This window comes from Macaca nemestrina, chromosome 9, assembly GCF_043159975.1.
Source record: "Macaca nemestrina isolate mMacNem1 chromosome 9, mMacNem.hap1, whole genome shotgun sequence".
In the NCBI taxonomy this organism is placed as follows: Eukaryota; Metazoa; Chordata; class Mammalia; order Primates; family Cercopithecidae; genus Macaca; species Macaca nemestrina.
This window is the reverse complement of record NC_092133.1, coordinates 1,762,483-1,789,554: the sequence shown is the minus strand read 5'-3', so window position 1 is coordinate 1,789,554 and position 27,072 is coordinate 1,762,483. Positions and strand designations below refer to the sequence as shown.

General features: G+C 48.5%; 1 protein-coding gene across 6 annotated transcripts in view; it reads left to right on the top strand.

Annotated features, from left to right (window-relative positions):
• Nucleotides 1-27,072, top strand: part of LOC105470886 (protein phosphatase 2 regulatory subunit Bdelta) — a 50,556-nt gene that overhangs the window by 22,466 nt on the left and 1,018 nt on the right. The window contains exons 2-8 of one of the 6 annotated variants that reach the window (XM_071068912.1): nucleotides 7,221-7,318; nucleotides 7,424-7,578; nucleotides 12,270-12,435; nucleotides 12,814-12,926; nucleotides 16,273-16,450; nucleotides 17,774-17,938; nucleotides 20,268-20,529. In XM_071068912.1, coding sequence (XP_070925013.1) covers nucleotides 7,576-7,578; nucleotides 12,270-12,435; nucleotides 12,814-12,926; nucleotides 16,273-16,450; nucleotides 17,774-17,938; nucleotides 20,268-20,529 — 887 coding nt within the window. In that variant the 5' untranslated portion in view covers nucleotides 7,221-7,318; nucleotides 7,424-7,575. Of the gene's footprint in view, nucleotides 1-7,220; nucleotides 7,319-7,423; nucleotides 7,579-12,269; nucleotides 12,436-12,813; nucleotides 12,927-13,850; nucleotides 14,076-16,272; nucleotides 16,451-17,773; nucleotides 17,939-20,267; nucleotides 20,530-27,072 lie in introns of those variants that run through there. The other 5 variants (XM_011723164.2, XM_011723175.3, XM_071068913.1 and 2 more) reach the window with 5 other exon arrangements.

Here is a 27,072-nt window from a genome sequence, read left to right as displayed (position 1 = left end):
AGTGGCTGGGGCGCTGGAAGTTTGAGGGGAGAGGAAAGGTGTGAGACAGTCATTTTGAGGAGGGAGGAGCCGTGGTCTGGGAGCATCAAATGGAGGAAGGAGAAACTCTCCCCAGGGAGTCGGGTGTGAGAGAACAGAGACCCCCGTGGAGAGGGCCTGGGGGAAGCTGCTGTCAGGGATTGCACGTTTCAGATCAAGAGGATGAAGGGAGCCTTCAGAGAGGGCGGGTGCGTGGGTCGGAGTGCGGGAGGCACAGAGCTCGGAGGCGGTGAGAGTCCGAGTGAAGATGGACAGCTGCTTGTGCCTGAAGTCCGTGGGATGTTTGCTGCAGTATGGGATACCTGCAGAAGGCACCGATCCCAGGCATGCAGTACTGACTGTCACCCAGCAAAGACCCCCAGTAAATACCCAGCCGCACCAGGAGCACATTGCCAGGACTCCAGGCCCTCCCTCCCTCCCTCCGGGGCAGCTCCTGCCCCAGCTGGCATCGCGCATTGGACACCCGTTCTTGAACGTGGTATAAATGGAATTGCACCCTAAGTCCTCTGCAGTGTTGAGCTTTCTGTAAGTAACCTGTGGTGTTAGGTGGTGGTCATTTGATTATTTTCATTGCTGCGTGGTGTTCCGTTGTATGAATATGCCACAGTTTATGCATCTTTTCTACTGTTGACGGACATTCGAGTTGATTCTTCTGTGAAGATTCTCGTAAGTGGTTCAGTGATGCACATGTGTAATTCTGGTGGCTGTGTGTCTGGAGTGGAGTTTCTGGGTCACCGGATATGCATGTTTCGCCTTGGTGGATATTGCCCGATGGTTTTCAGAGTTGCTGTACCCGTTTGCTCCAGGAGCGGTCTGCGAGAGCTGCCGTGGATATCTTTAAAGGTCAGTCTCATTTCAGCCGGTGTGTGAGAGTGTGACATTGCAGTGTGGCTTGTACTCGCCCTTCCCTGACGGCTGGGGATGGTGGACACCAGTTCCTCTGCCCCCGGAGGGAGGGAGAGAGGGAGGGTGGGCGGGCCTGGCATCCTGGCAATGTGCTCCTGGTGTGGCTGGGTATTTACTGGGGGTCCGATTTGCTGGTGCCTCCAGTAGGGCACTGGTTTTCCTTATAACCACCTCTTGGGCTGCTAGGCCACCTCAGTTCCTGGTGGCCAGGTGGAGACCATCGGGAAGGGGCCGTGGTCTTGTGAGGAGTACCTGGTCTGTGGTTATGTGCCAGGAAGTGTGTTTGAATGACCACTCCAGAACTAGCCGAAGAGGGGAAGCAGAAACGGACCTGCGGGAAACTTTCATGTCGTGTCTGTCATGGATCCCTTTTGTTTTGACAGTGACTCAGTAATTTTAGGTGATGCGTTTTGAGGACTGTATCTTTTCTGGTGATAGACTGATTGTGGTATCTGGGTATTGATAGGGTGTGTTCAGGCTGGTAATGTTATCTTTATGCTTTTTCATGAGCTTCCTCCTGCTGCTTTCTGGACATTGGGCTCTGAGGCTCAGGAGAGGAAATGGGGGACCCCCTTGAAGGCCGCAGCAACCCTCCAGCAGAGGTGGTGGGTGCCGTGGGCGGAGGCTGGCGGAAGTGAAGATCCAGAGAAGTGCAGAAGTAAAGTAGTCACATTTTTATGTTGTTTTGAAAAACCTAGTGAGTTTTCAAAAACTATGAGGAAAAGTCTCAGGACATGAGCCATGCAGCCAGCAGGCTTCCAAATGGGCATCCAGGCAGGGGAGACGGGCCAGGAGACATTGTCTCTGGGGACAAGAAGATCTGAGAGCTGATCTGATGCATTCATATTTGACAGACCAGTTAAAGGAAGTAGTTAGAAATGGTGTACATATAAAAGAAAAGTAGAAGAATAATACAACAGGCGCCTCTGTCCTCAACCCCAGATGTCACCCTGGAGTTGTTTGTCTGCCTTCGTTGTGTTTCTCTCCAGATGCAGTTTCTGGATCTCCTGAAGGCTGATGGCCCCAGACAGTCTTGTCATTGCCCCCTGCACTGCCTTGGAAATCTTGGTTTCAGGCACTCCCTTGGATTCCTGTCTCCTGTGCTTCCAGCAGAGTGACCCTGCTCCCCACACCGGCTTCCTCCATGCCATTGTCTCCCCTGGGGCTCAGACTCGGGCGTCCCTGCCCTGCTCAGGCTCCCCCTCCTGATCCTCTGAGCCTCTGCCTCCTCCCAGCCACTGGGCAGGCTGGAAATGCCATTGTGGGAACGGTACCTGATGGTCTTGTGTTGCCCTTAGTGTTTCATTCACTAAAGCGTAAGCCACGTGAATACAGGCTTTGTGTTGTCTTGAGGCCACCCACACAGTGCTTGGTTTAGAGCCACTCAGGTGTAGGATCAGCTTAAAAAGATAAGCTGCTGGCCTCAGGTCCGAAGTGGACATGGATACTGCGAGGCAGGCCTGCATTTCTCAAGACTCGTCACTCTTCTCTCTTCTGAGGGGACTTCCGCCGTAGGCTCCCCCACATCACCCGTGTCCCCTCCCTTTCACTCCTAGCAGATGACCCTCCCTCATGCCTCATGGAAACAGTGCAGCCTGAGGGGCTGTGCTCTGTCCCCCACACCTGCCCTCTCCATTCTCACAGCAGCTCCTGGCTGTGCTCCGTGCCTCCCTCCCTGCCACTGGCGGCCGACTCTCCCTGGGGCATGTGGTTGTGACTTCTAGGCCATCTTTTACAGATCCCACTGACTCCACTTCCCCTTCCCCATCCACAGCTCCTAGTCTGCTTCCTCATGGCACCCAAATGGCCTTTAAACCTGGGACCTCCTCGTCACTTGCCCTTCCTCTCCTGCCGTGTGAGGCCACCCTGGTTCTGTCTCCCGTGCTGGGACTGCTCACTTTTCGTTCCGTGATTTCGAGCTGTAAGTGCCAACCTCCTGTGTGGCAACTGATGATTCTGCTTTTCACTGATACTATCTTCAGCCCACCTGTACCCCCACTCCCCACAAATAAAGAGGTTGAAAGAAATCTGTTGCAAGTTTTTGTTACATAGTATTTTGTTAACAGGTAAATATTGTGTATTATTGAACTATGCCTTTTCTTTTTCATACAAGTTTTCACTTTCCTAGAGCTAATGATTGCCTGATTTTCTCATATGCTTAGTTATCTGTGTCTTTAGTGCATTTATTTGTTTGTTTTTTGGTTTTGTTTGTTTTGTTAGCAAACACTTCAACAGGTCTATCAAATACCAACACATCAGATCAGCTCTCAGCTCTTCTTGTCCCCAGACCAGTCTCCTGCGCCTGGACAGCCACTCTGAGGCCTGCTGGCCGCCTGGCTCGTGTCCTGAGATTCTCCTCACCATTTTTTGGAAGTCAGATCCCTGATCTTTCTCTTGGCTTTTTCTCTCATTTTGCCAAATTGCCTCTCGCAGCAGTTTCCTGAGAACACGTTTGTTTGTTTGTTTTGGCTCTTTGCGTATTCAAAAACGTTTTTATTCCTCCTTCAGATTTGATTGAAAACTTGACTAGGTCTAGCATTTTGGGTTGAAAATTGGCTTCTCCCAGAATTTTGAGGGTGGCAACCACCCATGTTTCCTGCAACCCATGTGATGCCATCTGACTCCCTCTCTGTATGTGACCTGTTCATTTGCTTTGGAAATTTTTAGAATCTCCTATTTGTCCCTGGTATTGAGATGTGCACAGCCTGGGTCTGCCGTCAGCCATGCGGGGCTTCTGAGCCTGGGAACGGGGCCTTGGATGCTTCTCCCTTGCTTTCTCTGTTGTGTTTCTAGAACTCATCAGCTGGGAGGTGGGCCGCCGAAATGGATCCTCTGGTTGTCTTATCCTTCATGTTGTCCATCTCTTTTTTTTCTGCTCTACCCTTTGGAGGAGATCTGAAGGTTTTTGTTATTACTGTTGCCCTTTGGATTTCACATGGCACTTTTTCCTCCTATTTCCTTCTCAAGCATATTCTTCCCTTCCTGGGGGCCCCGCTGGATGTCCTGGCTGAGACCAGCCCAGGTGTTCTCCCCCACTCACCAGCAGGGGTTTGTCACCTCGGGCGCAGGGTCCCACATCCAGCATCCCTCTCCTCTCCATCAGGCGGGGTTGATGATAGCCCTGCTTCCTGGGGCTCCTAGAAGGCCTGATTAGGTTAGTGCAGGGCTCGCGTGTGGTTAGAATAGCACCTGGCTCCTATTAAGCACTCAGCCAAGCACTGGGACTGCAGCGTCTGGTGGTAGTTAACAGCTCCCCAGAACATGAATTGGGCTTTCCCGTCTCTCTTTGTTCAGATTCCATCCTTGTTTTTGTTTTTTGTTATCTTTTACTGAGATGGAATCTCCCTCTGTTGCCCAGGCTGGAGTACTGTGGTTAGAGATGGGGCTTTGCAATATTGGCCAGGCTGGTCTTGAACTCCTGACCTCAGGTAATCCACCCACCTCAGCCTCCCAGAGTGCTGGGATTACAGGCGTGAGCCACTGTGTCCGGCTCCACCCATTTTTGTTTTGGTGACTTCTTGAGGCTCTGCAGGTCGTGGCTGTTGGTTTCTATTTCTGAGTGGAGCGAGGCTGCTGTTTCTGTGGGCGTGGGCTTTTCAGCTGGCAGCTTCACTGTGGTTGGCCATGTCCTTGTGAAACCCCAATGTTCAAATATTGAGGCCCTTTCCCCTGGGCTGGAGTATTTCAGAGGGCACCCTGGGGACAGTGGCTGGTAGCCAGTGTCTGAGGAACAGGAAGCTGGAGTAGCTGTGTGCTCCCACCTGGCAGGGGGGATGGGGGCGACCTGGGGAAAGCAGCTGCGGAAAGACTTTCTGCATCTCTGTGCCAGCCCCTTGCTGTCCCCACGTTTGTTGAAGCTGCTCACATAGATGCTTTTTCTGCTTTCTTCTGACACCTGGGCGGGGGTGGGAGGGTAAAGGAGATGAACACACACGCGTGGCCCACCGTGTTCGGCGGGGGGGAGTCTGAGAGGACTCGGGGTGGCTGCCGACACCTTGCGGATTTGATGTGACCCGGATGTTGGGTGAGGATTGCACAGCCAGCCGGCAGTGGTGCCATGGCAGGTGCGTTGTGACATCGCAGTGGAGCCCATCTGGCTGAGAAGAGACCCGATGCCTCCCCGGGACTGCCAGGAGGTGCCAGGCTGTACTGTGGGCAGAAGCTCCCCCTACCCCAGCAGGGAAATGGAGGCAGAATGCAGCCATGGTGAAGTTTATGGTAGTTTTAAAATACCTAACTCAACTTTGGGACGCTGAGGCAAGTTGATCACTTGAGACTGAGGCGGGCCCGATCACGTGAGGCCAGGAATTGGAGACAAGTCTGGTCAACATGGCAAAAACCCCATCTCTACTAAAAATACAAAAATTAGCTGGGTGTGGTGGCGCATGCGAGTAATCCTAGTGCCTCAGGAGGCTGAGACGTGAGAATCACGTGTACCCTGGAGATGGAGGTTGCAATGAGCCAAGATCGAGCCACCGCACTCCAGCCTGTCTCAAAAAAAAAAAAAAAAAAAACCGAAAACATAACTTGGTGTCTTTAATACCATATTTATGCTTTCAGCATCAGTCTGGTTATTAAAAACTATCTCCATCAGGTTAATTTGATATTGATAATTTAAATGTTGGTTTTGTAATTTTGTGTATTTAGTTTGGGTTTAGAGATTGAGCGCTGCAGTATTTCTAACTTTAGGTTCACGCATGTTTGCGTAGCTTAATGAAATTTCTCAGCACCGACAGTTACGGGAGTTTCTCTTTTAAAAGACTCAGTCCATTTTAATTAAGTTCGAAAATCACTGACAGAGCTGGAATACCATTAATTATGTAATTTTATACACCCTCTGGGTATAAATGACATAGATGTAGACCTTTTTAATCCGATACATAGTATTTTAGTTTCATTTAAGCTAGTTAGGTTATTTTCAGTAATTTAATAGTGACACTTCTAAGAAGCAACCTAATCCTTCTTCCAAAGTCTGAAGGTTTTTAAAAAGAAAGAAATCCCAGGCCAGGGATTCCCATGTGAAGCCGGTGAACAGTGCCAGCCGCAGGAGCTCGCTGTGTAGATGTTGGTGGAAATCCTTCACTAACACGATTAAAATGCCTTTGCAGACCTTTCAGACTTGCATTCTAGTAGAGCCACTTTTAGGGGGAGCTCTTCGAGTTTCTTCAGCTTTAGGGCCCATATGTTAGTAAGTAGGTTGTTTACAATACCATTTAGTGGTTTTTTACTTCTTACTTTAAAGATACCATGAGCCCTGGGTGAGCCCTTGAGTTGGTGCCCAGCAGGGGGGTGAGCTTGTAGTGTTCTGGCTGTTCCTGAGACTCCCCCACACTGCAGGGTAAGGCGAAGAGTCCCGCTGTGACCATAGGACAAGCTCCAGTAGGCCCCTCGGGAGACCACACCAGGCCTTATCCTCGTCAGTCCGCACACGACACAGCAGCACTGCAGAGAAGCCAGCTTCCTCCAGAGTCCATCATGGAACTGCTCCCTGAAAATATAAAATCTTTGTCCAAGTGACAGACCTGGGATTTTTTTTTTTTTTTTTTAATGTCTGTCATAAATCCAGACGCTCCCCTCCCAACCCGAAGGGTTAGCCTCAGGACACCTGAGGACTTCTGCACTGTTCAGTGATGGTGTTTCTTCTGCCCCGGGGTCTTGGCCTCTGTTGAGCTGGTATCTGGGGTCTTTGTTATGGTGTCAGAGATCTCAAGGCCTCCCTGACAGTTGTCTCACTTGGTAATGATGTCATCATTATCAATGGTGGTAACTGTATCCAGACAGTGACATGGAACTTCTACTGTCTAGAATATTACATTGTACAGAAGCCAACAAAGCATAGAATGTTACAACGTTTTTATTACTATTGTATAAGAATCAGATTTATTGTAAAAGTTAACATTAGGTGTGCATTATAAAGTTAGGCAACATTCTTCAGGACCCATTTTTTTCCATTTTTTTCTTTTAAAAATGAATTTTCTAAATTTCTACACTTTATCCTTGCATCAAGACAACGCAGTCTAGATAAATCCTGGTGCACCGGGGGCCCAGGCGTGGAGGTGGAGTAAAACTCCCATTCACCTGTGCTGGCAGGTTCTCTGCACCAGAACCAAGGAGTGGCCGCTTGGCAATTACAAGTTTGCCATGACAATTTTGCTTTATTCTGGGAGAACATTGTATATGTTTATCTTTCTTTTGATCCTTTTTATTAGTTTTTTGGTATCGTGACTCCTCCCCAAAACCGCATCTGGTAAATCGCTTCTGTATTTTGTTGACAGCGGACATCATTTCCACCGTTGAGTTTAATTACTCTGGAGATCTTCTTGCAACAGGAGACAAGGGCGGCAGAGTTGTTATTTTTCAGCGTGAACAAGAGGTCAGTAATTTTCAGTCCACAAACCAAATGCAATTATTCAACCTTTCGCATATAACTTAGAAGGGAGGACGCAAAATTATTTTCTCATTGTCTCATTTCATTAAGATTCAGTTCCATCACATTAGCCATACAGAGTCTCCTTTCGGAAAGTCTCTAAGTTCTGGCTTCAGCTGCTGAGCCCCGGTGAAGTCTCCAAGGCCTTTGTCTTCAGAGTAGGGAGGAGATTCCGCTGGGGACCCCATGAAGGATGCAGGGTGATGGTGAGGTGCATTTATGTGCTTTCATTCCATAAGAACTCAGGCGGCTGTCTCTGAAAATCCCTTTATTCGCCTGTGCGGGTTCTGGCCCAGCCCCGCCGTCCTGCCCTGCCGTGAGGGAGAAGAGCGTTCTGTAGGGCACTGTGCTGTGAGCAGCTTTCTCAGCACTCCTGCAGAGAAGTCTGGCAGGGGTGTGAATTCTCTCTTCCCTTCAAGGAGAGGTGAGCAGCACTCACTCCTCCATGCCCCCTTGAAGGCTTCACCTGTCCAGAGGGAAGGGAACCTTCAGAGTGTGGGCCTTGGAGGAGCCCACAGCTCATAAACAAACACTGGCTTCCAGGTCACGGCACTTCCTTTTCACTGATGCCTTGCCAGCCCCCTCCCTCTTCTTTCTGGAGCCTCGTCAGAGGTCCTCATGAGCAGTGATAAAGGAAGCGAGATCATGATTTGGTAGGCAAGGATGCCGGGCAGGAACCTTGGCTCGGCGCAGCCATGCCTGGAGTCTGAAATATTTGTCCTGCCTTTTCCTTAACAGAGTGTAAATACTGTCCCTTGCCCTTCCTGTCTCTGAGTTTCCTAACAGATGAAAGGGACAGTTTATCATCTCCAAAGTCTGGTCTGTAAATTTACGTGGTGAACTTTGGTTTAGAGGCTGGTGGGCCCTGGTTCCCCACTCTGCAGATCTGTACGCAGGAAGTGCTGGCCCTGCCCCCAGGAAGGGGAGCCTGGAGGAGGACTGTCCCTGGGCCACATGGGGAAAATTGACAGGTGCTAACCAATTTCATTATCAAAACATATCTGTTGCAGCTTTAATTTTGATTATGTCCAGGTAGTTAAAGATTTTTTATAATTCCTGTTTTCTCTGATTTGGGATGGTAAGAAATCCTTTTGTGAGTAGTAAATATATTATCAGTCTTTCTAAATCTTCACAGTTTGATATATTTATAATTTTGTATTTTTATCTCAGAAGTAGAATATCACATGATGCTACTTAAGAACCATATACCTTGGCCAGGCGCAGTGGCTCACGCCTGTAATTCCAGCACTTTAGAAGGCCGAGGTAGGCCGATCACCTGAGGTCGGGAGTTCGAGACTAGCCTGACCAACATGGAGAAACCCTGTCTCTACGAAAAATACAAAATTAGCCGGGCATGGTGGTACATGCCTGTAATCCCAGCTACTCGGGAGGCTGAGGCAGGAAATCACTTGAACCTGGGAGGCAGAGGTTGCAGTGAGCCAAGATCGCACCATTGCACTCTAGCCTGGGCAACAAGAGCGAGACTTCATCTCAAAAAAAAAAAAAAAAAGAAGAACCATACACCTTACCTTTTTCAACAGAAGTAAAAGTGGGTTGTGGTGTTAAATAATACTTTTAAAGCGGGACAAGTTTTTGTTTTTTTGAGATGGAGTCTTGCTCTGTCGCCCAAACTGGAGTGCAATGGCGTGATCTCGGCTCACTGCAACCTCCGTCTCCCGGGTTTAAGTGGTTCTCCTTGCCTCAGCCTCCCGAGTAGCTGGGATTATAGGCACGCACCACCACACCCGGCTAATTTTTGCATTTTTAGTAGAGATGGGGTTTCACCATGTTGGCCAGGTTGGTCTCGAACTCCTGACCTCAGGTGATCCACCCACCTCGGCCTCCCACAGTACTGGGGTTGCAGGCATGGACCACCACGCCTGAGCAACAGGAGGATTTTTTAACAAATTGCTGGGTCATGGTTATCTTACTGCAAAACTTCACTTTTAGCTTCTTTAAAAAGTCTGTCCTTGTAGCAACAGCCTTAGGGAAAATACCTCATCCCTGCCTAACAGATTTTAGGATAGAAAATGGAATTTCTCTTGTTTTTGTGAATCGTTGCTTAACCCCAAAAATAATAGTCTCAAATATAAAACAGACCATGATAAAAGTCAAGCATCTCGTTCTAAAATATGTTGGGTATTGGAGTTTTAAGTGCTTATTTAAGATATATTAAGTTGTTATGTGAGTGACAGATTTACACAGGAGCAAGTCCCTACTAAAGTTCTTTAATAAACCCAGTCAACTGCAACTTGATAAACCCCAGGCAGTTTTTTTCTTTTCCTTCATATTTTGGTTAACATCTGAAAGGCCTGCATGTTCCATCTGTTTTTAGAATATTTCGCTGGTTGCCACGTGTGACCCTCACTGTGGTCCTGTGTTTCTGTGTGGGTGAGGGTGGCAGTGCATGTTTTCATCCGTGGTCGGAGAGGCCACGGATGGTGTTGCAGCTGCCAAGAGGATGAAGCTGCTGCCCATTAAGCGACCCCAGCTCCCAGTTAGAAGCTGCAGCAAGGTTCAGAGGTGTCCACCTGCGCATCTTAGAATCAAAGGAGCATGGGGGATTCAGAAGGCTAGTGAGTGCCCCAGCAGATTGTGGAAGGTACAGGGCCTGAGGTTCAGGAGTCAGGCCCATAGAAGCTTGTTGGGAAGCTCTGGCTATGCAGAAGATGAGGTAGGGAGCAGAGTCAGCACCTTGAGTTTCAAGCTTTTCTTATTTTTCTGTGCAGATTAAGTCTTACAGGAAAGCCCAGCTGGTAAAACTAAGGCACACAGAATTTATGGATGTGGCTGTGCAGCTCCCTGCCCTCCAGGCTCAGCTCTAGTCCCCAGGAATCAGGTTAAATCAGAAATCAGCATGTCCAAAAAGAGAAGGTGCTTGCTTCCTCCTCCTCTTCCTGTGTGTTACTCCCCTACTCTCCTGTCTCTGTCCCTGCCGAGGCTTCCTTTAGAGTTCCTTTCCCTAGCAGAGCGGCTCTCCATGAGATCTCGGAGTGTTGGAGGAGGCTGAGGGGTTGCTTGGGTTTTGGGTGTCTGGGATGGGAGTTGGAACCAGTACATGGCAGAGAGACAAGCCTGCAGCCCAGGGATCATTCTTGTTCTGGCTCCTGGGAGAAAGGGTGGCGCACGCAGCACTTTGACTTGGACATTTTATTTTTTTGCCTATATTCCGCTGGTTTTTCTTGATAGATGAATGTCTCGGGTATAGGACTAATTTAGTTATACAGATTTTTCTTTTTAAATAATTCGGTTCCATTTTTCTCCCTTGCAATAGAACCGTCTGTTGAGGGGCTGTGCTTTTTTGTAGAGGGGTAGGAGAGGGTCAAAGGAGAGCAGTTTCGACATCTGCCCTGTGCAGCACACGCGGGGCAGTCAGCGGCGAGGCGCTCAGCTCCTGCCCACGGAGGCTGCAGTGGAAGGAGGGCCCTGCACATCGGACTCCGTGCAGTGGAGAGCTGTGGCTAGCTTCTTGGGATGGCTTCTGATACTTGATCAGATTGGAAATATAAAGGAACATCTGTCGAGACTTAAAAGTTTGTTTAGTTCTGTTTCTTTTTTTTTTTTTTTTTTTTTGAGACGGAGTCTCACGCTGTCGCCCAGGCTGGAGTGCAGTGGCGCAATCTCGGCTCACTGCAAGCTCCGCCTCCCAGGTTCCTGCCATTCTCCTGCCTCAGCCTCCTGAGTAGCTGGGACTACAGGCGCCCGCCACCGCGCCCGGCTAATTTTTTGTATTTTTAGTAGAGACGGGGTTCCACTGTGGTCTCGATCTCCTGACCTTGTGATCCGCCCGCCTCGGCCTCCCAAAGTGCTGGGATTACAGGCTTGAGCCACCGCGCCCGGCCTAGTTCTGTTTCTTTAGCATATGTACTAAAATGTTAAACACCTAAGATATTAGATATTGGTTATAGAGCAAGAATGAAAATACTGGCGTCCTTGATTTTGAATTATGAAATATTTAATACTTAATAGAAAATTTCATTTAGGGCGTACAGAAGATTCAGAGGTTAATATAGATGTACCTGCAAACCCACTACCCGGAGATTATCCCTTCATCAAAGGAAAGAGAGTGCTTGGGATACCGATGACGCTCCTGTTGTCCCCTCCCCGTTTCATCCTGCTACTTTCCTCCCAGTCTTTTTCCTTCTCCCTCTCTCTACCTTCCCAGAGTTGCTCATGATTTCAAAGATGGTATATATCTTCCCAAGCATGTTTCTCTACTTCTGTAACAGAATCGTTCTGTGCATATGTAAGCAGCGCCTCACTCTGGGCGCCTGTGCGGCCTGCTTCACTTGGGCAGCACTGTGCCGTTGTCTGTGCTTGCTCATTTATCTCAGCCCGCACGGCTCTGTGGCTTACTGGTGCCCTTCTCCTCTGGTTGGCATGCGTGTGGCATCTGGTTCACTACCACTGTGTTGGAGCCGCCACATCGCTGTGTCGCGCTCCTCGGGCCCGTGCCGGCTCTCCTGTAGAGCAGACTCTGCAGACGCTTTCTCTCCAGGGCCAGATTGCAAACATTTTTGCCTCTGTAGCTCATGCGGCCTTTTCACAACCACTCACCTCTACCCAGATGGTACAGAAGCAGCCAGACACAGTATGTGCACACATGGGCCTGACTGTTCCACTAACACTTGCCTTAAATACAGCAGGCTGCATTTGGCAGACCCTGCTCCAGATGCATACCTAGAAGTGGAATAGAAGAGTTGGAAATCAGGTTCTTTCTTTTTTGTTTTTTTCCCCAAAACATTGATTCTGAGTTTCATCTGTTTGAGATTTTTTTGAGCCAGGATTTTTTAGCTTTAAAAAATATGTATGGTCATTTGATATTCAAATTTATAGTACAGAAATTTTCTCTGCACTGTGCTTTGTTCATTAAAACAGCTCTCATGTTTCTTTGCAGAACAAAAGCCGCCCTCATTCTAGGGGAGAATATAATGTTTACAGCACTTTTCAAAGTCATGAACCAGAGTTTGACTATTTGAAAAGTCTAGAAATTGAGGAAAAAATTAATAAAATTAGGTGGTTACCACAACAGAATGCTGCTCATTTTCTACTCTCTACAAATGGTAAGAATTGTTTTCTAAGTGGCTGATTTAGTGTTTTATTTTTAATTTTCTGTGTGTGTAGATTTCTTTTTATTTTAGAAGTTAATCCTGCTTTAAATTTTGTGGGGAGGGTAAGTTATCTAGGGTAGCAAGTGATAGGTTGAAAATTCAAAGTATGCAACAAAAACCACACGTGCAAGTTACTAGGATGTTACTCTGCACGTCTCCACATCTTTGTTTATTGTGCAAAACACCTCCAGTTGGAAATATTCATGTTCAAAGACCCCATAGCTTATAAACCAACATAGGGCCACACCGCTTTCTAATATAATACTCAAACAGTAGTGATGCATGTTACAGTTTTTCTTTTCATATGGAGAATGAGGTTTTTATTTTCAGATAAAACTATAAAATTATGGAAAATAAGTGAACGGGATAAAAGAGCAGAAGGTTATAACCTGAAAGACGAAGATGGAAGACTTCGAGATCCGTTTAGAATCACAGCACTACGGGTATACGTTGCCTTTTCTTTATCCAATGCCGTTCAGAAGTTAAGAATAAACGTTTACATCTGCTGTTTGGAGAGTCCTGCTGGGTGGAATACTGTGAGGTCCGCCTCCTGAGTCATGAAAGGCATTTGCGCTCATGACACATGTGTTTAAAGCAAGGTCTTTCTCCTATTTTCACAAAGGCAGAAAGTCACATGTGGTCTTTAGACAATACTGCAATACTAAGGGGAAAACTCACATCTAATTCTACAGCAGAAATCTTGGTGGACGTACCAACCACCCTTCTCTCTGAAGGTTCGGAACAGCACCTGGCAGGTTGAAGTTCAGATGGAATTCCGAACACTTCGCAGGTGAAACAGCACAGGCTGCAGATCGAAAGATAAGCTCTGGGCCACCAAGATGCATTCAGGATGTTCTCATGGCATTTCTTTGGGGTTGACTTAGGCAGATGCTGACAGTTCAGAACTCTTCACCTGTCTGTCCATGAGCATCATTTACTTTTTTAATTGTTAAGTTATTTGCTCCATTGTTGGCGCCCCCCTATCCCCACCCCCCCCGCATCATGCAGTATGAAATGACCATATTTCGTCAATTCCAGGGCCTAGATTTTTTCACATTTTAACATCTATGAAATCGGGTAAAACTTAAAACCTCAATGTCTTATAATTGGCCTGGTGCTACGTACGACTGATGTGTGTCTTAAATTAGATGGAACATGGTGAAGGGTGTCCAGCAAACTGGACTCAAGCCCGGGTGTGTCTTGGTGAGAACCCAGCACCTGTGCAGAGGTGTGTCCCCTGGAAGGAAACCCTGCCTGGTCCCAAGGGAGTGCCATTACTAGATCTGAAAACGGTTGGTGGGTGGGTGGGTGGGTGGGTTGGTTGGTTAATTGGTTGGGTGGTTTCCTTGCGGGGGCGGGGGGGGTGTGGCTGGTTGAGTTGGTTGGGTTGGGTGGCTGGTTTTTAATGAGATTTCAGCCCGTTACGCTATTGTTTATCAAGTGAAGACCGAGTGAGCGAGCCCATTCCACATTAGCCTTTGAAGTGCTACAGAGAAGGACGCTGAGCTGCAGAAGCCTTTCCCTAACACACGTGCCCCTGGGAGTGACGCTGGGTCTGTTCTGATGCCATTTCTCCAGCTTTGCCGTGCGGGGTGGGTGCACCTGGGGTCGTGCATTCCCCAGTTTCCCAGGAGGAGTATCCTCAGACTTCTCACATCGATGTTATCACCCTGTTTCCTATGAGCTCATCAAAGTGAGAAAGGCTGTGGCATGTGCTGAAAATGTAGTTTATAGGGTCCTAATGTGAGCCAAGATGTTTCAATCCAAAATGGTGGTGGTGTCTGATACGCAGTGCCGCTGCCTTTGCATCCATGAATTAGTGTAAATCATTTTTAGTGACAGTAACACGAGTTGTGCAGTTCCTTTGTCATGAAACTGCTGACCCTAAAGTAGAAGTGTGATGGGACCCCTGAGGGTGGGCACTTGACCCCCTCCAGTCTCGTCCATCTCTTCTACAGGCAACACCACCTCCCACCCAGGTACCTGTGCATACCCCACCCTCAGAAACCCCTGTTCCTCCCGATCAGATCCTGCCACAACCCATGAGTTCACATGCTCATTTTGGGAAAACAGTAGGCCTTTACTAGGCCCAGTCTTGGTTTTATTCAAGGCTGCTTTTGTAGGTTTAGCCTAAATAAAATGGGTATAATTGGTGGCCCTACTGAAGGCTTGTGAGAAGTATAGTTATTTCATTAGTCAGTGCATGGGGAAGAGACCACAGACAGGTAATTCTGTACAATGACTTAGGTCAGTATTTGAGATTGTACCTCTCTAACAGTTCAGAATGGGCTATTTATGTATCTGAGCCTAACTGGGTAAGAGTCAGAAATGTTGCTATTTTTAAATTTTTGCTCTTAAATTATTTTAGTGCCAGAAAAGGGATATAATTAAAAGAAGAAATCTTGGCCAGGCACGGTGGCTCATACCTATAATCCCAGCACTTTGGGAGACTGAGATGGGAGGATCACTTGAGCCCAGGAGTTCAAGACCAGCCTGGGCAACATAGCCAGACCCCATCTCTAAAAATGAAAACAAATTATTTTATATATAAATTAAAATTTTTTTAAATAAAAGAAGGAATCTTTGTAAGTATATTGCAGCCATCATGTGTTTTGATTAATGGGAGATTTGTTAGAGGATTGTGGCAGGTGTGTGTTTTTTAAGCCTGAACTTCGTTGAACTGACTCTTCTTGATCTAAAGAATCCAAGGCTGTGGTCAGCACTAACTGGGTTAAAATGGGGGAAGTCTCACTACACACACTTCTCCACGTTCGTTTTTTACAGAATTTGGCCAGACAAGACTCAGTTGAGAGATTTATTTTCCCTAAGCTTTCAAGGCTCTCCCTTTTGGTTTCTAATTACAAGAATAACAGAAAATACTCTCATTAATTTTTTGTTTTGATTTTAAAGCTTATGTTTTTCTTCCAGCTGGGTGTTAGGGAGATGCAGACCTTTGTCCTTTTTTCATGTGTGATGCTATTCCTCACACCTGAGCTCTCACCTCTGACCGCAGGCGGCCTCCAGCCAGCACCCTTCTCCTCTCTGTCCTTTCCATTTCAGTGTGAATTGGGCTTCCCTAGAAGCCTCCCTGACCGCCGCACTCGACACAGAGATGGGTGCGGGAGGTACCTTTTACTTTTTGTTTTAACCTCAGATGAAGTGTAATGAATAATACATACCTCCAAATAATATGTCTGCCCTATAAGTGACCAGCTCCATGAATGTTTGTAGACTGGACATGCCCATGTAGTCAGCCCCAGACCAAGAAATGGAACATCCTCAGCTCCCCAGCACCCACCTGTGCACCCTGCCAGTCCCTGGAGCCGGTGGAGGCTTGTGGGGTTTGCACCAAGAAGTGTAGTCCTGGTGCAGTGAGAGGAGGTTTGTGCATGTAGCTGCAAGGAGAGGACAAAGGGAGGGGCTCAGCTGAGCCACCCAGGAAGACTTTGCTGTCCAGCGTCTCAGTGTGGCCACCAGAGGACGCATAGGAGAGGGAGCCGCAGGCCTCGGTGCCTGGGCAGCTTGTACCGTGCCAGCTGATCTTCTTTTCTTCAGCAGGAAGAAAATGTCGACCTCGGTAATGGAAGCAAGGGGGAACACTTGGAATAGACAGTATTCAATTTTGTAGCATATTTTCATAACTCTGCTAATTGGTTATTTGGGGGTATTGCCTGAACAGAATTATTAGCCGTGAATATAAACTTGTCCTCTTTCGTTATCTACTGTAAGTGTTCTAATTACATGCTGCTGTGATCTTTGTTTTGAATTCCTATTTCCTTCCATTTTTAGGTCCCAATATTGAAGCCCATGGATCTTATGGTAGAAGCGAGTCCACGGCGAATTTTTGCAAATGCTCACACATATCATATAAATTCCATTTCAGTAAATAGTGATCATGAAACATATCTTTCTGCAGATGACCTGAGAATTAATTTGTGGCACTTAGAAATCACAGATAGAAGCTTTAGTATCCTTCCTCAGAGGGACACTGGCGTTTTCCTGAGGGTGCTCTTTAGATAGTGATTTCTCTTGTTCCTTTATACACCTGTATCTCAGAGTCTGGTCTTGTAAATACCGTCGCTGCACAGCAGCCTGTGATATAAGTTCTCTGTGATTTGAAATGTTTGTCCCTAAAGATACAAATTTCTTTCTACCTTTGGGAAAAAGTTATCTGTGTGATGGGAATTACCCGAAGTCCACTGCTTGCCTGCTTTAGTCAGAGACAATTTTAAATAGGCTGCATTTGAAAAACCAACTTTATGTGTTTTTTTTCCTAAATTTGCTGCATTTGAAAAACCAACTTTATGTGTTTTTTTTTTCTAAATTTGCTGCATTTGAAAAACCAACTTTATGTGGTTTTTTTTCTAAATTTGCTGCATTTGAAAAACCAACTTTGTGTGTTTTTTTTTTCTAAATTTGCTGCATTTGAAAAACCAACTTTATGTGGTTTTTTTTTTCTAAATTTGCTAACGGATGATAGAAAATACTGGCTTAGGTTAGAGCGGTGTTTAATCACCCATCTGAGCAGCAGCTTCCAGTTAGAACTTGCATTCTTCTGTGGCCGTGCACGGTCTGGGCGGCCCCAGCCCTCCTTATATGGGCCCCTTTCCAGCCAGCAGGCGGGAGCAGGGGGCTTGCTTCATCTGCAGCCTCTCCAGGGTCCCTGCCGTCCTCCCTCTGCTGTCCAGCGGCTTGAGCTGGGGTTCCATGTCGTGTTGGTTTTCTTAGTTGTTTCAGCTTACGGGGTGAAACGGGGCCGCTGGTCTGAGTTGACCCACAGCTGAATTCTGCCCTTCCTTCGTTTTTTTAGTCGAAGGATTTCTGTATAGGGCAGCCTGCCATGTTGGATCTGCTCTAACTACACAGAATAAACTTCATGTCAGGAAGAGCAACGTCTTTTGCAATATGGCGGTTTTCTTGCATTTGTAGTTTTGTATGGGAGTGTGGGATTTTGCACAGATGGTGCTAGCTTGCTCTTCCTATTTATATGATTAAGTATGTACTATCTTGCTATTAAGGGCTTTCTGTATAACAATAATAACAGCAAGATGAAAGTGGTGTTCGTGTGTCGGGGTCTCCCCCGGGCCGGGGCGTTGCTGCCGTCTGAGTGTGCTCATCCCAATCCTCTTACCAGGCGCTCCTTTGGAATTCAGGATGTGTAATCGGCCTTCTTAATAGCTAATCCCCTAAACCTCACCATGTGGATTATTTTCATCCTATTTCACGTGACTGAATGTAACTAATGAAAACCAGCTGAGCCGAGCACTGTGCCTTAACCACGCCCTTCCAGACATCGTGGACATCAAGCCTGCTAACATGGAGGAGCTGACCGAAGTCATCACCGCAGCCGAGTTCCACCCACACCAGTGCAACGTGTTCGTCTACAGCAGCAGCAAAGGGACCATCCGACTGTGCGACATGCGCTCCTCGGCCCTGTGCGACAGACACTCCAAGTGTAAGTGCCTGCGTCTTGTTTTTGAGACGGAGTCTCGCTCCGTCGCCCAGGCTGCAGTGCAGTGGTGCGATCTTGGCTCACTGCAAGCTCCGCCTCCCGGGTTCAAGCGATTCTCTTGCCTCAGCCTCCCGAGTAGCTGGGACTACAGGCACGAGCCACCATGCTCAGCTAATCTTTGTATTTTTAGTACAGTCAGGGTTTCACCATGTTGACCAGACTGGTCTGACCTCAGGTGATTCCCCCATCTCGGCCTCCCAAAGTGCTGGGATTACAGGCGTGAGCCACCATGCCCAGCCGTGCCTGGCGTCTTTTAAAGCCTCTCATTTAGAACCACTTGTTCTTCAGACGTTGACTTGTCTCCAAAGACTTAGAGGGTTCTTCCTGTTCCCCAAGTACCTTTGCGCACCTGGGGAGCCCTCCTTTGCTGGGGCCGTCCAAGCGTGGCTGTCAGAGCTGCTGCTAGTAAGTGGAACTCGAGGTCGTGCTTCCCACAGGCTTGCGGCTGTAGGGTGGGTGCTTGTGGCACCACCGAGAAGCGGGTCATTTATGCCCAGAGCCTGGGTGTCTCCTCAGGCTGCCAGCACTGGGTCCCACCAAGAGCCACCCGTGCCTCTGCCTCTGTGCGTGAGACCTGGGCTGAAGCCGCCAGCACACAGGAGGCTGTTCCCAAGTGCTGGAACGAGCTCTGTTTGTGTTGAGCTTGGCTGGATTGGAAGCCACTTCCCTGAGCTGAAAGTCTAGCATTTTAATCCTCTGAGCTTTCAAGTTCCTTCTAGGTGAGGGGGTTCTGGTTTTGTTTTTATTTTTAGCCATAAAGAATGGGCTCGACTTGACAGAGCACTGTAGTCAGCGTGTCCCAGTGTCCTGAAACATTGCTGACCCTTCTCCAGTGCCAACAGGTAGACACGTGTCCAGTGACTTCCTCTAACGGGGAAGCCGCCAGTCAGTCCCACCAGACTGAGGCACTGCTCGTGTGCAGCGGCGCCCCCAGCGCCTCGGTGGAATGTGCCACCGACCTTGCTAAGCAGCCTTTCTGCCTATTCTCTTTCCTGAGGTTGAGGTGTGTTTTTAAGAATTCCGCATTTCTACTAGAATTCCTGCGATGAAGATAAGTGTGTCATAGCATTTGGCCTGTATCTTAAGCGTAACATTCTTGAGTAAGTAATTTCAGATTCCAGTTCTATTTGTCATCAGAGTGACTTATTTGAGTAAATGCTTGGTGTCAGCACAGCTGGCTTGAAGTTAACTTCAGATACTAAGCCAACAAACACACAGGCTCCTACATCAAGAAAAAAGAGAAAAAACCTAAAGCAGCTTAAGGTCAAGGAAGCACAAGCCAGGTGCAGTGGTGCGCACCTGTGGTCCCAGCTACCCTGGAGGCTGAGTGGGGAGCATCACTTGAGCCCGAGAGTTTGAGACCAGCCTGGGCAGCATAGCAAGACCTTGTCTCTTAAAAAAAAAAAAAAAAAAAAAAAAAAGCACATCTCTCCTGGCCTGAACTTTACAAAACCTTAAGGCATGACCTTATGCTAGGGCGGTCAGTGGCCCAGTGGGGCCGTGGGCACCTCTCTCTGCCACAGGTGCAGGTGGAGGGAACTCTGTCAAGTTACTGCAGAGAAAGCAAAGTCTGCTGAGGAAGCACTCAGATCTTTCTGAAAATAGGAATCCAGTTTTGTCACAGTAGAACTTGAGTGTTCAGTATTGGAGACAAACCTTTGCTGGCTGGCTTTGACAGGCGGGACCATCTTGGTGGTTAAAATCGGGACCACAGTGTTGCCGGTCAAGGTGGTCACTCCTGCAGACCCACAAGCTGTCAACCCTCCGAAAAGCAGGCAGTTTCTCAGAGGCACAGACCGCTGTGTCTGCGTGACCATATAATGCTGTTTATGTCTTCCTGTGATGTGTATGCGATAGGATTTCACGTGCTCGGGCCTGGTGCCATGAGGATGCAAAGACACTCCTACAGGAATGCAGTGGTGCTGAACCTGGGCCCACATCAGGATGCCCCGAGGAGCTCCCACAGATTGCAGTGCCCAGGACCTTGCCTAGAGGTTCTGATTCAGGGTCCGGATGAGACTTGGGTGTCTCCGCTTCTGATGCCCGTCCCTTGTCCATAGCTGGTGCTAGAATGTCGTATCCGAAGCTTTTGCCCACGGAAGTCACAGAAGATCAGAAAACCTAGAGAATCAGAAAGATCAGAAGACCTAGTGTTGTTGAGGCCAAGCCCTTCCAGAGTCTCTGTGAAGGGGCCACGTCCTACTTGAACTTGCAAATGATTTGTTCTCTGATTTTTAAACAGAAGCTGAAAACGTTTTATTTTGTTTTTCAGTTTTTGAAGAGCCTGAAGATCCCAGCAGTAGGTCCTTCTTCTCAGAAATAATTTCATCCATATCTGATGTAAAATTCAGTCATAGTGGGCGGTACATGATGACCAGAGACTACCTGTCGGTGAAGGTGTGGGACCTCAACATGGAGAGCCGGCCGGTGGAGACCCACCAAGTCCACGAGTACCTGCGCAGCAAGCTCTGCTCTCTGTATGAGAACGACTGCATCTTTGACAAGTTTGAGTGTTGCTGGAACGGTTCGGATAGGTAAGGCCTGCGTGGAGATGAGCCGTCGCCCCAAGCTTGCTGGTTTCCCAGAGTGCAAGGTCAGTGAGGGAGGCGAGTTGTCCTCGAGCGTCAGAGGACGCTCATAGGTGTTGTTTTCCAGACGTTTTGATTGATGGATGATAGTATCAAGGTAGAGAAAATAGGATCTCTGAGCAAGTTTCTCACCTAGCTTGTCATTCCATCTATATTTAGACAAGAAGTATAGCACTAGGTACAGGCCGGCTGTGTTTTAAATGATTAGTGAATGTTAGTTTTATTACTTTTTATTATGCCAAAGATGAGTGAAAAGGAAGGAAGTGGGGAGGGATTCACCTCACTGGAACGGCCGCGTTGCAGTCCGCCTGTCCTTCCGGAGAGAAGTAGATGGAAGCACCCCAGAGCCACTGCCTGTCGTGCCCAGACACAGCGTGGTCGTGGCTGGTGTGAAACGCTGGTGTAATTTGTAATGTGCTGCTTCTAGGATCTTGATAATTTATTTTGTATACATTCTTTAAAGATATTATGATTGGTGTGGTTGACAGTTACGTTTCATTATTATGCAAAAAGTTACGTTTCAGATGATGGAAGATTATCTTGCACCATTTTAATACAGAATTTTTGTTGAGAATTTAAAAGTACAGAGGAGTCTGCTATTGGCAATAGGTGATTGACTGGATATTCTGCGAAACCCTCTGGCATAAACACCTAGAAATGCTGGATATGATACAGCAGGTGTCTCTTCAGGTGCGTAGTTGAGCCCACAGATAAGCAAGGGAAATCTCACAACAGCCAGAAACTAAGAGGCAGCGAGACCAGAACAGCAGCCTCCGAAGGCGTCTACTCTGAGAGCAGCCTTGCATCCCCGGCTGGCCTCAGGGCCATCAGCCCATAGCGGGAGCCACTGCGCCCGTGAACAGCAGGTTGTGGTGCGGAGCTGGAGCCTTGGCCCACACGCGGTGACTGGCTCACGGTGGCTCTGCCTGTGTGAACGTGGTATTTTCAAGAGCTGAGGCCTGGGCCCACACGCGGTGTGGAGATGGAGCAGGGACCCTGGAAGATGATGTCCCCCTCCACCGGCAGGTGGAGTCCAAAGGGCAGTTTGTCTGTCTGAGGCCTCGCATGGGGGTGGCCAGCACTCCCTTGAGACGTGGAAGCACAACCTCCCTGCACAGGGTTTGCAGTGTGGGTTTGTTCGGCTGCGTCATGATCTGTCAGGTCTCACGCCGTGGAGCTCCTGCCTCCACCAGGGCTGTGTGCGGGCATCGGGACGGACCGGCGTCTGGCTTCTACTGTGAGGGCTGTGTGCGGGCATCGGGACGGACAGGCGTCTGACTTCTACTGTGAGAGGGCTGTGTGCGGGCATTGGGATGGACTGGCGTGGTTTCAGTTCTGGCTTCTACTGTGAGGGCTGTGTGCGGGCATCGGGACGGACCGGCGTGGTTCCGGCTCTGGCTTCTACTCTGTTTGCAGACTGACCTGTCAGCCTGTAGCATCTCACAGATGTTGAATGAAGACATGAGGTTCCCGGGTCCTCGTGGCACCGCAGGCAGCATGAGCCTCTCGTTGGTCTGGGTTCCCCATGGGTGGACACATGAGGCCATGGCTGATGCACACTGAGCTTGGAGAACCCCACTGCTCTCACAGTGGGCAGTAAACACACCTGCATTTTGACCAGAAGAGACATGATCTCATTCCTCAAGGCCGCTTGCTGGAAGCACAGCCCTGAGAAGTGGCCCAGGTGGAGAGAATGGCGTTGTTGGCAGACTCCATGAGAACACACATGCTGGGTGGCTGCTGCCAGCACACCCAGATCTCTCTGGATTTCCTCACATTAAAATCATCTAAACATGAGCTCACGGGTGAAAATTACCAAGCACATACAGGAAAAGCCACCGTGAGCAAGTCAGCAGAACCATGGTGGAACTGAACCTCCAGGAAGGCAGCTGTTGAGATCCTAAGTTAAAGAAGATAAACTAAGAATGCTTGAGATATTCACAGACTAGAGGAAGGAAACAGCCTAAACCAGGAACCACATGACTGCTAAACATGACCTGGAGACTGGAAAGGAATCAGATCATCTAGAAATGACAAGTGTGATAGATGAAACTGTGTGGGTTTAGCGGCAGGTCCATTTTGGCTAAACAGATCTTCTATTAGTGGATGGAAAGGAAAACCAGAAGAAATGGGGGCTAAAGAGCCAAACAGAAAACGTGAGACACTAGGAACTGTGGAGGCCAGGATGAGGCACAGTGGAGGCCAGGATGAGGCACAGCACACGTTTAAATGGAGAAGTGTGGGGTGTGAGGCTTAAAGTGACAGTGGCCAGCAATTTTCGCTAATTTATGAAAGCCTGAATACACAGAATCGGGAGGCACAGAAATGCTCATCCATGTCATCATGAAATTGCAGGACACCAAACACAAAGAGAACATCTTAAATGCACCCAAGGAAAAAACACAAATTGCCTCCGAAAGCGGACACCGAGAGTGAGACTCGGCTTTGCCATGGCCACAGTGGGAGCCAGAAGCCGTGTGACAGATCCAGCAAGTGTGACTCGTGACTCTCCACTGCCAGCTTAGAGGCAAGCCTTGAAATAGATGACTTGTTCAAGAATCTGCTTGTGATAAAATTATTTTCAAATGGGAAACAATGTATCACAACAGGGAACTCAGTAGAGTGAGCTGTGAAGGGAGCGTGGCCCTGCAGAAAGGAGCTGAGACAGATGGGGAATGCAGCTGACAGGGAAGAGCAGTGCGGACTCTGCAGCTCTGCCAGCTGGGCGACCTTAGTTAACTGTGCTGGGGGGAGAAAAATTAGAGCCCTCGCCAGCCCCACACAGTAAATAAGCTCCGAGTGCTTGTAAGCCTGAGGCGTCTTCATGAGCTCTGGAGACAGAAGGGCTTTAACAGGCCCCAAAGCCCAAGGAAAACATTAAGAAATTCAACTACATTAAATTTTAAACTTGTTTATATTGAAATTAAAAGTGAAAATCCCCAAAAACGTAACGAACAGAGATTAAGTATCCAGAAGATGTGCAGAATTAGGAGTCAACAAGAAGGTGGCAAACAACTCAGAAAAGAGCAAACACCATGAATGGGGTTTCGGAGAAATTGAAAAATAAATAGAAATGTTCATCCTTTTTAGTGATCAGCAAGTAAAGCCAGAGGGACGTCCTTTCACGCCCGTCAGAACGATGAGGGTGTAGGGGAGAGGGTGGAGACTGGTGGTCTCACCCAGTGCCCTTCTTGTGGGCCTCAGTGACATTCAGTCCGGTTGGGAGCTTCTTGTGTGTACAGACAAGAAAACATGCTCAGATACCTGAAACAGCAAACACTTGGAGACAGCCCACAGGTGCAAAATTAGGGGAATGGACAGGTAAGTTGTTCTCTGTCATAACATATACTGAAAAGCAGTGAGAATCAGTTATTAGAACTACATGGATCACATAGGTGGATCTCACAGATTTCAGGAGGAACGTGTACAGCACAATGACTACAACGTGTTTAAGACATACAAGACAGTTTTGTTTTAAGACGCGGTAACTGTTGGCCAGGCACAGTGGCTCATGCCTGTAATCCCAGCACTTTTGGAGGCCGAGGAAGGTAGATCATGAGGTCAAGAGTTTGAGACCAGCCTGACCAACATGGTGAAACCCCATCTCTACTAGAAATGCAAAAATTAGCTGGGCATGGTGGTGCACGCCTGTAATCCAACTACTCAGGGGGCTGAGGCAAGAGAATGGCTTGAACCTTGGAGGCGGAGGTTGCAGTGAGCTGAGATCGTGCCACTGCACTCCAGCCTGGGCAGCAAAGCGAGACCTTGTCTCAAAAAAAAAAAAAAAAATCTGTAACTATTCAAAATGTAAATGTGTGTGGGGATGACACATATGTACTCTAGCAAGTGAAGACCCCAACTGGGAACGGGATAGATCATCTTTCTTTCCAGAGTGGTAACACAGTGTGGGGGGTTCACTGTCTTAGCAGTGACTTGCGGGTGTGGGTGGTTCACTGTCTTAGTAACTTGCGGGAGTGTGGGGGGTTCACTGTCTTAGTGACTTGCGGGTGTCGGGGGTTCACTGTCTTAGTGACTTGCGGGAGTGTGGGGGGGTCACTGTCTTAGTGACTTGCGGGTGTGGGGGTTCACTGTCTTAGTGACTTGCGGGAGTGTGGGGGGGTCACTGTCTTAGTGACTTGCGGGTGTGGGGGGTTCACTGTCTTAGTGACTTGCGGGTGTCGGGGGTTCACTGTCTTAGTGACTTGCGGGAGTGTGGGGGGTTCACTGTCTTAGTGACTTGGGGGGGGTTCACTGTCTTAGCAGTGACTTGCGGGTGTCGGGGGTTCACTGTCTTAGTGACTTGCGGGTGTCGGGGGTTCACTGTCTTAGTGACTTGCGGGTGTCGGGGGTTCACTGTCTTAGCAGTGACTTGCGGGTGTCGGGGGTTCACTGTCTTAGTGACTTGCGGGTGTCGGGGGTTCACTGTCTTAGTGACTTGCGGGTGTCGGGGGTTCACTGTCTTAGTGACTTGCGGATGTCGGGGGTTCACTGTCTTAGCAGTGACTTGCGGGTGTGGGGGGGTCACTGTCTTAGTGACTTGCGGGTGTGGGGGGGTCACTGTCTTAGTGACTTGCGGGTGTCGGGGGTTCACTGTCTTAGTGACTTGCGGGAGTGTGGGGGGTTCACTGTCTTAGTGACTTGCGGGTGTGGGGGGTTCACTGTCTTAGTGACTTGCGGGAGTGTGGGGGGTTCACTATCTTAGTGACTTGCGGGTGTCGGGGGTTCACTGTCTTAGTGACTTGCGGGTGTCGGGGGTTCACTGTCTTAGTGACTTGCGGGAGTGTGGGGGGTTCACTGTCTTAGTGACTTGGGGGGGGTTCACTGTCTTAGCAGTGACTTGCGGGTGTCGGGGGTTCACTGTCTTAGTGACTTGCGGGTGTCGGGGGTTCACTGTCTTAGTGACTTGCGGGAGTGTGGGGGGTCACTGTCTTAGTGACTTGCGGGTGTGGGGGGGTCACTGTCTTAGTGACTTGCGGGAGTGTGGGGGGGTCACTGTCTTAGTGACTTGCGGGTGTCGGGGGTTCACTGTCTTAGTGACTTGCGGGAGTGTGGGGGGTTCACTGTCTTAGTGACTTGGGGGGGGTTCACTGTCTTAGCAGTGACTTGCAGGTGTGCGGTGGGTGGTCCCTGTCTTAGCAGTGACTTGTGAGTGTGCGTGGGGGGAGTCCCTATCTTAACAGTGACTTGGGGTGTGTGGGGGTGTTCACTGTCTTAGCAGTGACTTGCAGGTACATGGATAGTTACTGTATTCTTTATTCATCTTGATACATTTCAAATATTGCAAAATACCCTTAGATTACATATCCCCAAGACCATCTAAAAGCATTCCCAGTAACACTTGCTTAGTCCATTTACTTTCACAGACACGCCCGTCTTCCTGCCTGGAAACTTCTGTTGAGGGACCTGATGAAGGGGAGTGAGGCGTTGCAGTGCTGCCTCAGCCCAATCCTGATTCTGTGTGTGGCAGCCCCTCCTCGTGTTCTAGGTCGCCTCACAAAACCAGTTACGCGCTTGTGTCTGTGTCTGTGTCTGTGCTGTTCCCTTCCTGGGCCAGCACCGGGCTGCTGGGCAGCGCCCTTGTTTGCAGTGTGGAAACACCCACTCTGGGGCTGGCACTGTCTGTGAAGAATTTAAAAGTGATCATAAATCTGTGTAAAAGCTGATCTGCTTTTCGTTATTACCACGCACCAGCAATTCCAATGTCGGCCATACATCTTTTGTCGTCTGTGTTCTGAATAATGGTTGCTGTTGAGTTTTAATAACATAAATGTGAGCTTCAGATTCACACATTCTTATACTTACCCTTTCGTAAACATTGTGTTCTATGTGGAAACTAATTTCGGGAACTCCCAGTCGATGGCCCTCACGTGCCAACTTGGCTGCACACCCCTGTTCCAAGACCACGTGCACAACTTGGCATTGCTGGAGGGCGCTGGGCACATCTTGTGTCTCCTGCCCCTGTGGTGACGTGGACTCCTGGATGGAAGCAGGAGATGTGAAATAAACGTGGATAGCTGAGTGCAATTTCTCTTTTCTGAGTTTGTCTTTTTTGTGTGTGTGTGCTTTGAAGTTTTAGACAAGGTCAGCCAGACACTAGATATTTGCCAGCAGCTGGGGTCAGTGCTGGGCCATGGAAGGGAAACAGCCTGCTTCTTTCTCGTGGCACCTTGAAGACGTGCCGGCGCGAAGGCCTCTCGCCGTGCATGACCCTGGGGGCAGGACGTGAGGGTGCGGGTCAGTGTCAGAATACGAAGAGCAGACGAGCTTCGAGGACTGCTGGAGAACTCAGAAGGGCATTGTTTGAACACATCTTTCATCAGAAACTGGACTGATAAAGCCATGGGTCAAATCACGGCAGTGTTTGCTATCATTCGGCCATTTTTCTGTCATTTTTGTAGAAAAAGTAAGATTGCAGAGGTGTTTGCCAATATGAAGTTATGAGGGTGTGTGCGTTAGTGGAATTTTTCAACTGCAGAGAAATTTGAAAGC